The 13,179-nt window shown below is 39.5% G+C and overlaps 1 protein-coding gene across 9 annotated transcripts in view; it reads right to left on the bottom strand.

The window, feature by feature from the left end:
• Nucleotides 1–13,179, bottom strand: part of adgrl1a (adhesion G protein-coupled receptor L1a) — a 262,467-nt gene that overhangs the window by 101,344 nt on the left and 147,944 nt on the right. For all 9 annotated transcript variants that reach the window (XM_088436417.1, XM_088436416.1, XM_088436415.1 and 6 more), the window contains exon 6: nt 6,292–6,441. In XM_088436417.1, coding sequence (XP_088292543.1) covers nt 6,292–6,361 — 70 coding nt within the window. In that variant the 5' untranslated portion in view covers nt 6,362–6,441. The remainder of the gene's footprint in view (nt 1–6,291; nt 6,442–13,179) is intronic.

Raw genomic sequence — 13,179 nt, 5'->3', positions numbered from 1 at the left:
TTCAAATCTTGTCTTGTTCGGCTATTTTCTACAGTAAAAAAGTTAATATTTAGTCTGTAATTAATTTGTGAAACAATTATTTTTCATGTACAAATATTTTTTTTTGTTTTACACTTGCAATCGTTTGAAAATGGCATCACATGTTCAGATCACAACCAATCATGGTCATGTGATGTTCACAAGCTAGGCCACAAGCTAGGCTGAGCCTTGAATACATGTGATATCATTTTCCCACGACAGAATCATTTTTAATATTTTTAAAGGTATTGTCTCTTTTGATACCAGTCATTGCAAAAAAACAAACAAACAAAAAACAACAACAACAACAACAACAAATGCAAGCTTTTTTTTTTTTTAACACAGTTGACGTCTATTTAGGTAGATGGCACTACACGGTAGACTATCCATAGACATCCTTTTACGTCAATGGCACTCAAAGTGTTGATTGTATATGAAAGATAATCTATTTGCCAAAAAAAACTGTTGATAGTTTATTAACATTTGGCACATGTAAATAAGTTTAGCATCCTCTTTAAAATGACCACATTTGCGAAACAATTAATCAATTCTCAAATATATTTAGCAACTTGATATTGGACAGGTTGCCCCTCTATTACTCTGTGTGTATGTGGCACATCGACACAATGGAGAAAAAAAGAAAAAAAAAAACCTCTACTGTCAAACTTTGCACATCCAACTTAACTCAACGCAGCTCTGCTTACCTTTTGAATTTGGCTCTGCATGTTCCCCTAGCTGCCAAATCACATGCGGGAGAAAAAGTTGTTGTGGGCGTAGTTATTATGTAAATGATGCCAACATTATGTAACAAAGGGGTTAAAGTGCACAAGCACATTTTCAGAACTCGGCAAGGAACAAAAGATTCACAATGTCACACTTGATGAGTGGGCAGGCACTCCAGATTCACAACTTTTTGTATTCAAGACTTTCAAAAGTCAATTTTACACAACACGGTATTATGATTGATATTGTGCGTTTGGAATATGAAGGAAGTAGTAAAAACTGACGGATTTGTAGCCACCTAAGGGAGCAGTCATTTGAGATGACATCTGGTCATGTGACATTCACAAGCTGAGTCGTGATTGGTAGTTTCCCGAGCAACTGTGATGTCACTTGGACAAAATAGTGACAAAATGGCCACCATTTCAGACTAAAAACAAGAAGATTTTTGAGGCTTATTGTCAATTTTGCTATTCCACAAATGCCATATTAATCAGGATACTGATTTAGTAAAGAAACATTTTGACTTGACTTCCCCAGTGACCATTTTTTGTTTGGAGTTCAGTGCAGTAGGGCCCAAGCGATTAATCGACCAATTACGCCCCTTCAAATAACATGTAAACCACATTGAACGGTAATCTATTGATACTTTCTTTTTTATTTGCTCTTTCTTCTCTTTTTTTTCTATTTCCTTTTTAAATTGTGCAGCGTTCTTATGTTTATTAAAATAAAACAACCTAAAGTCACAATTTAAAAAATCTCTCTCTCTCTCTCTCTCTCTCTCTCTCTCTCTCTCTCTCTCTCTCTATATATATATATATATATATATATATATATATATATATATATATATATATATATATATATATAAAACAGCAAAAAATCAATCAAGCATACAGAGCATACAGTATACTACATGTGTTAAATATATTTATTTTACTATTTAACTACTAGTAATGCAACCACATATGGCAATGATTGATGCCCTTATAGCATAATTAATTGTGGCACACAACGCATTCTCTGAACCAAAAAGGGACTTTTTTTGTTTGTTTTTTTTTACAATATATTTTTGCTGACACCTGCTATGTGTGGAGGATGGATACCAGGTGGAGCAGTAGTTAGCACATCTGCCTCACAGCTCAAATCTACCTCGCTTCGGCCTTCCTGTGTGGCGTTTGCATGTTCTCCCCGTGCCCGTGTGGGTTATTTCGGGGCGCTGGCTTCCTCCCACAATTGAAAAACATGCACGGCAGGTGTATTGGACACTTCAGCCTGTATCGTCAACTTAGTCTAATTGACGCCTTTTGAAATACTTTGGATGGAAACTATTTCATTGAGGAAAAAAATGTCACATGAATCGGTCAATACTTTGGTATCTGTATTTTTTGCATCAAAAATCTTCACCAGCCTTAAAAAATCCATACGGGTCGGGCCCTGGAAAGAAATCTAAGCAATCAGTAATGGCTCGCGCTCAACCTCGGAGGTTCCACTGTACAAACAGGCGAATAAAACAGCGCCAGAGGGCAAACGTGTCAAAGCGGGAGCCAATGCGGCGCTACCGAAAGGAGCAGAGGCAAAACAAAGCAGCTCCTACTCGACTTGCTGGTCAACTAACACGGCGGGGAATGCTAATAGCGGTGCTGACACAAGCACAAACAACAAATATTTACATCCCGGCCCGCCTCCCCCTCCCCCTCGCGCTCGGTTTAACTCCACTACCGCTTCATCAACTGGCACCTCACCATGGCGACCGCCCCCCTCCCCCTCTTCCTCCCAGAACTTGCTAAATGTCCATCACCCAGAGGCTGGTTGGCGCAGAGCTGACTGCGAGCGTCGAGCAGATGGTAAGCTGCTGTCTGTGTGTCGGGCCACTTGCAGGACACCCAGCGGTCCCTCCTCCTCCTCTAACCCCCCGCATCACCGAGCCTAACCAGGTCACCTGCTGCCAGGCGTAAAAAAAACGTCACATGCACACGCCAGAACATAATTAGAAATTGCGGTCTCAGAAGGCTATGGGATGCATTTTCAAATGCACAAAATGTAGAATGGAGGAAAATTATTGCAGTGAAATATATATATATATATATATATATATATATATATATATATATATATATATATATATATATATTTTTTTTTTTTTTTTTTTTTTCTTAGCAACTGATACCAAAACAAGCACCAATATCACTAGCACTTTTGATACACAAAATGTTCCTAAAGAAAAACTGTGACAGGTCATTTAATTTAATTAACTCTTTTCCTTAAAACTTCATGAAATTAATGGCAATGAAGAATCAGTAACTTTGAGATGGATTCTTAATTTGCGATAAACATGCATTGAAATCGCAATTATTCATCATGTTTGGTCAAATGTGTCTATTTATTGCCCTTTTTTAAACAAGTGGTGTATAAACAAGGCTTCATAGTTTGATACTCACAAATAATATGAATAAACTAAAATAAATAAAGTAAATAATTGAAACAAACGGTACATAGGGTAACAGCTAATTTACTTGCTAAGTGCAAACCAATGAAAAAAAAATTAATTTTTAAGTTTACTTAGCACCAAGCACATTTTTTACTTTTAAGCAAATTTTGATCAATTTAATCCATTTTATTCAAAATGTCATTTTCGGTCATTTCAAACCAAATTTGTTTAATTTTTGCCAATCTGATGTTTCAAAACGGCTGTGAATATATGAGGAATCACATGAGAAACTCAATGCCATTTCACACTGGTAAATTATATATTAGGGTGAGAAAAACAGGAGCTTTGGCATGCAAACAGTAGGAAACATTGCCCCCTGGTGGAAGGATGACAAAGGGCTTTTCAAAAGTTAACATCGCCGGGTCAGATTAAAGTTCGATTAATCGTGCAGCCCTACGAGAACGTTACAGCGACTTACAGAGAAGCGACTATTGACCATTTCCAGGAATTTTATATCTATATGTGTGCCCTCTTGTGGCCAGGATTCACCACATAAGGAACAGCACAGTGTCTATTAAAGTGAAGCAGAACATCAATTGTTAAATTCCCTATTTTCCCATTCTGTGTTATGAAGTCATTTCTAAAATATAACACTGTAAGGCAATAAAAAAAAAATGCCGTTTAGCTTTCGCGCAATCATGAAACGAAACGACATTACGGTACACGGCACGCAAGGAGCCGCGCATATGGCGGCATTACACGCACGGATTCCCCTCTTATACAGCGGCCGCGCTCCCACTCGTCAGCAAACGTTCTTGACATTCACACATGGGTTCCTCCCCCACTCGCCTGCACCTCAGCTCACCGAGACACGTTTGTTTGCTTCATCAAGTGCGGCGCCTTTCCAGCCTGGTCAGCAAGTCGATACGCTTACGAGCTACGGCGCGGCTCACATGTAAATATTACACGCTCATTTGCAATAACCCGTATCCGAAGGCATGTGAGCTGCATTACAGGGGGTCAGGGAAGCAACATACTATGCGGTTTGTAGTTTATGAATAAAGAAACGTTTGCAATATCGAATGTACAGTATGGTGTCTGGCAAAGGGGAGTAGGAAAAACTGTTTTTCATTCATGCGTGGTTCCCCTTGATTACAGCATTGATTTGCCTTGGCGTGTCACTACATTCATTTTAATCAAGATTTGCATTCATTTTTGGCCAATATCTGATTGATGTTGGGATGTGTTGGACCGATCCCAAAAATCCTAATGTAGTTAAGGTCCAGACTGAAAAAATAAAAAGAAAATATGGCTCCCTTTTATAATTTGAGCATGATGAATGCTGGCATTGTCATCTTTGGAAAATGCTCGTTCCATCAAGGGAGGAAAAAAATCCATTCATGAGGAAAAAAAAACGCTTCTCATTCAGTATATTCAAGTGACACATTTTTGGAAGCCTCGCATAAACATTGCGGAACACGGCCAAAATGTAACACAGCCTGCACAGGCTTGGCTAGCCAGCATTTTTTTTTTTTTTTTTTTTTGCTACTGTACCAGCATGTTTGCCTCACATTTCTGAGGTTATGGGTCCAAATTACTGGTGTCAAAAGTAAAAAAAAAAAAAAAAAGAAGAAGTATTAATCCCAGCCTATTCTTTTGATTCCTCTAATAGTCCATTTTGTTTCAGCAAGAAAGCATATGAGACATGATCAGAAAGGCCAGAATGTCCTTTACTGTGCACGCTTTGACTTTGTATGGTAGCTTAAAGGACTCAAATGTCCACTACAGTGGACACAAAAGACACAAGTATACAGTTATACCAGAAAACACCCTAAATTATTTTTTTAAGTTAGGTCTGGTTAGATTTTTTCTCAATTAATTATATTGTTTATTATTTGCTTTTGGAGAGGGAAAATCTGGAAAATATTATATATAGTATATAAAATAGTAAAAACTACTAGTAAAAAATATGTATTTCTAAAATCGTTCGTAAGTGGGGCAAACAAACATGCAAATAATAAATGAAAACACTCACAAGGAGTAATTTGCTACCAGTGAACCAACTGTGTGCCTGTAGGTCCTGACATCACTTAATAGGCCACTCCCCCTTAAAGCACCAGCTTACATGAATGTAGTATGTAGAGTATGTCTTTAGTGTATGTGAGTTGACCTTAATTACACTTTTCAAGATCTTTTATTTTAAATGTAGATATTTTTAGGGCCCAAATGATTAGCCAATTTAATCAACCCATATCAGCACTTTTGCTTTTGTAATAACGGATTACAATTTAATTATAATGCCATATCATGCACCTGAAAAAAGTCATTTTTCACCAGTTTTTGCTGTAAAGTGAAACAGATACCAAAGTCAAAGAAAATTTCCGCCTGTAATTCATGTCCAATGCTGTAAACAAAGGCCAACTTGTCCATCTATGATCTTGGCTAAAGGGTCCTTTTTACTTCTTGTGCTGCTCAGAAAATAGTCACGTCAGAAAACTGCAAAGGTTTTTGATATCTTCATCCACAATACAAAAATGGAATGAAACAGTGGCCAATAGTTTCGTAATTACAAAGTACAGTATTTTCTCCACCCTACGATTAGGTGCAGTCTCGATTAAGGGGTCTTTTTCCATACTCAACTCATAAATTGGGCGCACCGTACTAAAAGGCAAATGCGCAAACACACGGTAGGCAATAAAAGGGAATATATCCCAGATAAAAAAAGGGAATATGCATAAAGATCTCTGAATGTGTTATTGCTCTCATCGTACATACTATACGTAATACGTACTGTTCTCTGATTGGTTTATCGCTGCCAGCATACTTACTGTATGTATTAAGTAATGTTCTCTGACTGGTTTATTGCTGCTAGCGTACGCACTGCGTGTCCCTTCCCTTACGTCCTCGCGTCATCGGGAAACGGTGCGACGTTCAGTCAAGGGTTACCAAAATTGCACAATATTTTTTACAGATTTGGGGACTCACACAAGGTGCACCTGATTGTCGGGTGCACTGACTTATTCGTGCCTTACGGTACGGAAAATACGGTATTTAGCAGAAAAGCTAACAGTTAGCCTAGCATCCTGTAATTCCCCTTCTGGAGTGTAGATGCCTTGACGTACCTTGAGAGGACGGTGTGACGTTATTGAGAGCCACGGCGCACGTCAACGCGATCCAGACGGCGAGAGCCATGATGGATGGCGGTCGGTGAAGGTGAAGTGGCGGCGGAAGGGGATGGGCGGGCTCAACTTACACCCTTTCTGGGTGCCAACCTGAAAAGCAGACACAAGTGGAGGGAAAATGTCAGCATTGTTGGTTCACAACTCGGCGTGGCGTAGCAACGACGGTCAGGTAGATTGATGGAGGCGGCGGCGGTGTGCGCCACGCCACGCCGACAGCTGTCACCACAAGCCGCTCGTCACTCCGCCGCGATTGGATGCTTGATTGAACCAGACGTGCGACATATGTCGCGGGGCCGCTAATGTGGCCGTATTCAACACGTGCGGCGTTTGAAAAATATTCATTGTGTGCGTCTGTGCGGTAGTGAGTCGGCAGTGCCGCAGGACTCGCACATCTCATTTGCCTAATGAAATAAATCACAATCTGGAACTTTAGCTCTTGATTTTTTGACAGTAAAGCCTGCTCCGGCCCCTCCGGGGGCTTAAAGAGCGTAAACAGCCGCGACGTGACTGCTGAGGCTCACTCCTGCTGAGCTTGTCGCCACCGTCTGTGTGTGCGCTTGTGTGTGTGTTGTGGTGTCACTTGTTCTTTTTGGATTGTGTTGGACTGCAGTGGCAGGGCCACGGCTTTCAGAGGATTGCTTTCATCCCTGCCAACCTCCATCCCCTTTATTTGATGGATGCCACCGACATCCATACTAATTGTCCATACAAGTTTACTATATGGAGGAAAGTCACCTTTGGATCAATAATTAATCAATCAGGGGTTTAGCTGGAGGACACAATCTTGATGCTTCGTCTTATGAAGGCCTTTAAAGCAACGGTACGCACATAAAGTTCCACTGTTAACGTGAAAAACAAAGAGGGCACAAAAAGAAAAATAGTGTAGTTCGTTTATTCTGCCCTGAATTGAAGTAACCATGTAACCAAACAACTATAATTGGCAGACTAACTAATTAACCAACCATGATTCTAAACTGGTAAAACCCCAGTCAACTGGCTGCTCAACTATTTGACAAACAACCAATCAATTGGCTAAGTAACCAACTGCTTGGCTAAACAACTTTTATCATAAAACTGATCAAGGGAGAAACTAAATGACTAAAAACCAACAAACAAAATCATTAAAAAAACAAACAAGCAATCGACTTACAAAACCAACAACAAAGTGATGATAAAATGTCATGATTGACCAACCAATAACAAGCTGACTGGTCAACTAACCCACAGAGAAACTTAAACAGCTAAATGGCCAGTGACCTGATAAACCAACAAACGGATTGACAGCTACCCAATCAACTAGCCATATAACCAACTGATTAGCTAACCACCTAAGCTTTTACTAGCGAACTAATCAAGCAACCAAGCATCTGAGCAGCTAAAGAAGCAGTGAACAAACTCATAAGTAAAAAAACGATGAACCAACCAACCATATAGCCGAACATTAAAAAAAAAATCAGGCAAACCAATTACCGACAAACTAAATGACAGCTAAGCAGTTAAGTTTTTACCAGCTAACTAATAAGGTAACCAACCACCTGACCAAGGATCAATAAACGAACTTATTGGGAAAAAACAAAACAGAAAATACAAACAAATTGGGCAACCAACCAACAACAAAATGAGTAGCCAACTACCTGATTGACCGACAAACGTCCTACCAAACGACCATCCAACCAACCACCCGATTAGCCAACTAGCCAAACAATCCAAAAGGCAGTAAAAAAGCTATGTCCAGCCAGTTGATTAAGCTCCTAACAAACTGACTAAAAGCCAATCAACTGGACTGGTTCACTAACCAACTAAACCTTTAGCAGCTATCTGATCAGGTAACCAAACACGTGACCAACTAAACGACCAATAAACTAACACATTTGCAAAAAACAGATTAGCCACCAAAAGGCCAAGCACCAACCAAGCGATTTGCACTAGTTGACTGACCCGAAACAAAGAAAGCAACTAAATAACCAACCAAGTATCTTATTGATAACAGTACCACCCAACTAACTATTCAACCAACTAACTGAGGAATCAACCAGCTAACCAGCTACATTATCAAGCCTAATTGACCAAGAACAGTATCAAAATTCGATCGAATAACACAATTTTTAGTTCCAAAAAATGGGATCGCTTCATTTGATTTCAAAAGACATTGCCAGATGCTCATCGCTACGCCATCCCTTCATCATCCCCCATTTGGCATCCCCTCCCCCCTCTTCCTTTGCGCACCCCTCCTCGCGCTGACCTTCTCTGATATTTACCCATCTCCCTGGTGGCACTGCCCGGCCCAAAGCTGTGACCCGCTGGGTGTCGCCGTGCAGATTAGCGTGCCGGGTACGAGCGCGTGAGGGCGGGGCCCGGACGGCTCGGCGTTGAGGCTTTAAATCAGGTGCTTGCGTCTGCGGCGAGGATGACCAGCGGCTGAGCGAAAAGGACAAGCCCGGAGGGAGCCCGGACCCCAGAAAAACAAGAGGAAAGAGACAGTAATAACCGTGAATAGATGTGCCCGACAACGTCAGCGCGCCTCCTCTCCGCAATTTAACGCTCAAAAAAATTGGCCGCCTCCCGCAGAGCCACGGCCCCTGGTTCCGTTCCCTCTCTTAAACTTCGGAGCTTTTAATATGAAAAATCAGTCTTTTCGGACCCCCCTTCTCCCCGCTAACTGCTCCAGTCTGTACCTTTGGACAATAGCTCTCCTGTGGCCTCAGCAGATGAGGAGAGCGGTGAGGGAGGTCATAATGACAGTGGAGGGAAAACTAAGAGGTGGAAAAATGGCTTCTATTTTGTGACCCAAAAAAAAAACGGAGAGCGAGCGAGGTGCGCTTTTAATGCAGTAGGAAGGAATGATGGATTAAAGGAAACGGCGGCATGACAAGATGAGGAAACCGGGGAAAGGAGGGCACACAAGCAACCCAGTTCATAGCAAACACCAGAAACCTGGGAATAAATGAGCTAAGGAAGGCTTTTTCTCAAGCAAGAAATAAACCTGGAAGTACTGTTCTTCAGAAATGAAAAAAAATTCAATCCCAAAGAAATATTTTTATAGTTTTTTTATAGAGTCCAGAAATTCAACTGACCGTCTAAAATGCAACTATTTTACGACCTTATTGATGTATAAACAAGATGATAACATTGAGTAATAAAGTTATAAAGTAATCAATTATTTTAGCTAGTTTAGTACCTAATTATTAAATTCAAAATATCAATTACTTCAGTGCTTTACTACTTAAAGTAATCAATTACTTTAGGACCTAACTGAAGCGTAATCAATGACAATCAATTACTTTATCAGTTAAGTACAAAAGTAATGGCTTTATTTACTTATGTACCTTAAATAATTTCCTATAACTTAAATAATTTTTAATTCATTATTTTAAGACCCTCCTTTGGTCAAACACTTGATTTTTTGTTTTGTTTTTAAGAGATATACAGGATTGGATTTCTTTGTTGGTTTAAAAAAATACACTTTTGGAATTGAATGAGTGAATAAAATTATGCTTTTGTCCAGAAAGAAAAGGAAATCCCTGTAAAAATCAATACACAATTCAAAAAAACAACAACATGTTTTTGTCTCAAAATTAAAACGCCATAGGTTTTTGACTGGTCCAAATAAGGAGGAAAAATATCAAGAAAATAGCGGGATAAACCTGAAATAAATATGGCTATTAATCAAAATTCATGTCGTGGTAAAGGTTGCATTTTTGTTTTTAATGAATAAAAGTGATACATTTTGACTGGTCTGACATAAAAGGAAGAAAATAGAAAAAGTTTTGGTCATAAATGAAAATCCGTAATTTTCTACAACTAAACCACTACAACATGGTACGACCACATACTACAGGGAGTGTGCCATCCATTGGCTAAAATAAACAAAAATTACCATGTAATTATTTTCAGATGCAGCTTGTTGAGTCAACTCTACAAGCACTAATGATACCGTATTATCGAATTGCATCGCGCTTCCATGAAAGAAATAATGATGTGATATATTTAAAAAAAAAAAAAAAGTATTTTATTATCCATAACACTTAAGATAACACAGAAAGCAAGTTTGTTTGACTATAGTATGAGCTTAAATTTCTATTTTTGATCCCAAAAATTCTTGTGAGATCAAAAAACGGTACGGATGGGGTGCTAAGCGTCATCATTTGATTGTGATTGGTAAAGCTATGTCCAGAAAGTGGGCGACATCATTCCAAGTCTGCGTATTTATTGGTTTACACATACGTCCTCCAACATGCTGCTTTGGGCTGAAATGTCTCTTTTGTCAGATTAAGCGAGGAAAGAAAAGTGCTGGTTTCTGGTTATAGACAGCATTAGCGGTTATTGAAACCTTGACTTTTTAACAATGTGGTAAACCGTCAACCCCTAGAGACAACGAAGCCATTTTACGCTGCCGGTGGCAGGGTTTGCAGGCCGGGAGACAGAAAACGTCCGTGTCAATGGCGACGACGCAAAGACGGCGGCCGGTGTTATCTTCTCGCGCGCCTGCCGCTATTCATTTGCAGGCGGCCTTGATCCAGAGCAAATAGCCTCATTATCCTCTTCCACTGGATCATTTCGATAATCACCGCCATCATTAAGATCAGTTTGCGTTCCATCCAGAACAGGGCGTCTCTTAATGCGGGGCGGCTGACAAGGGCCATTTTTCCATCACACACACACAAAAAAAAAAATAGAAGACGACGCTTTTCGGAACATTACCCAATGCGGATGGAAAAGGAGAGGGAACAAAGAGTTTGAATGGACAGCTTTTGATGAACAATGAAGAAAAGCTGGTCAAGTTCAGCGCGGGGTCTTCTCGAAAAAAAAACATCCTTTGTGGACTCCAGTCAAAATGGGAAAAATAAGGTGTTGGTATATTTGAAGGACTTCTTGGGCGCCAAACTTCTTTTACCAAAAAGCCAAAATTTCTCACTAAGATTCTGGAGGTACTAATGTGTTACGCCTCCAGAGGTGGTCTTTCTGAATTTTTTTCTTTGATGTAAGCCACAGTAAAATAATGGAAAAATTGAAAATAAACGCAAATGTAATGAAAGTTAACAAATTGCAATTTCTGGAGAAATTGCGAGTGCGTACTAGAATACGAAATGAAAACGCAAGGAATCATTTGCAACAACTGAAACAGAATGATGTGGAAAGATAATACAGAATGATGTGCGATGAAATAGGCAAAATGTTGGTGGAAAAATATTAAATGCTGATGGAATATTTTGAAAGATGTGGAATGGCTATTTGGTGACCCAATATTGTGTTATACAGATTAAATGGTATGATACTGAATAATACAGAATGATTTTTGTTTAAACAGACATGTTGGTGGAAAAGGATTTTGAATGGAGATTAAATAGTACTGAATGATGTGGCATGATATTGTTTTAAAACAGGCAATACGTTGATGGAAAATTATATTGACTAGGGATTATACAATACTGAAAACTGTAGAATAGCTATTTACTGTCATGATATGGAGTGGTACAGAGTGAAATGGAATGATGTGGAATGATGCTGATGCGATATGTTAGTTAAAAATGGGCAACATGTTATTGAAAAATATTGAATGGTGATGGGAACATATTGAAAAATGTAGAATTGCGATTTGATGATGATATGTCATGTACTGGATGAAATAAAATGATATGGAATCATGCAGATGCAGAATGATATTTTTAGAAATAGGCAATATGTTGTTGGATAATAACGTTGGATGGTAATGGAATGATAATGAAAAATGTTAAATAATGTGGAATGTTTATGTACTGACACAAAATGATGTGGAATGTTATTCAGGAAATGTGTGCAATCATTGGAAACATGCAAATGAATGGATACAAAAATCGCTAAATATCAGTGGATAATTATGATTTTTTTTAATACATGGGAATATTTCATATGCTAAAAATGATCCGCTAGGTGAATTAAAGATGAACATTTTAAATTTGTGAGTGAGAATGATGTGAATCTGTTATGTTCAAATGTGTCACGCAGAAACCAATGCATAAGTCTTCAAACTGAGAATGAGAAAGAATGGTATGTCTCAAGCTGAGATGATGAAATTGGTCAAGATGTGGAAGTGTCAAAAAGTGAAAAGAATAAGATACAATGTGAATGTGTTGAACGGTATATGTGTGAATTCGTCCGACATTCACACACCAAAAACCCTGCGCCGTACTTAGGCAGTGAGTCTACCATAAAGTAGCAGACTTGGAGACTCAGTGTGAGACGGAAGTAATGCAAGAGTGAGTCATTGCTACTGCACTGCTGCTGATTGCAGTTTCTGTTTCGCAAGTCAATATCCGAGCGAAGGGGCGCTAAAGACGTTGCGCAACATCTCAACACATTTCAAAACGGGCTCCACGTCGCCACCACGAGCCGAGTGCGGACCGAGGGGATGTAAAGTGGCAAGTGGAACGAAATGTGTAAACCCATTTGTTTATGAAATATTTGACAGATTAGCCCAGTGGTCACCCTGCCCCGGCGCCATGACAATGTTTCCATCACATGTATTTTCCATTTCCTGTGTTTGCGCCTCAGATGACAGTAAATAGCGGCGGGGAGGAAGGCAATGATTTGCCTCCTAGCAACAGGCGGCAAAGCGAACGGCACAATCGCATCTCACTTACAAATCACCACGTCGCTTGAAATATTTGTAATCACGCAAAAAATAATCCGCCGAATCGGACGCAAATTGAAATAAATCAAGAAGGAGACGCGATTTTCTTTTATTATTTCAGACTCGGCGAGCTGGATTATCGCAGTTTGATGGGACTGCTGAGGATGACAAAAAAGGTACACGTCGCCTTGGGGGCTTTAATTCCGCTCGTGACTCAT

Source organism: Hippichthys cyanospilos, chromosome 16 (genome assembly GCF_059441005.1).
Source record: "Hippichthys cyanospilos isolate Australia breed blue-spotted pipefish chromosome 16, RoL_Hcya_1.0, whole genome shotgun sequence".
Classification (NCBI taxonomy): Eukaryota; Metazoa; Chordata; class Actinopteri; order Syngnathiformes; family Syngnathidae; genus Hippichthys; species Hippichthys cyanospilos.
The sequence above is the reverse complement of the archived record's forward strand: the minus strand, read 5'-3'. Positions and strand labels throughout refer to the sequence as shown.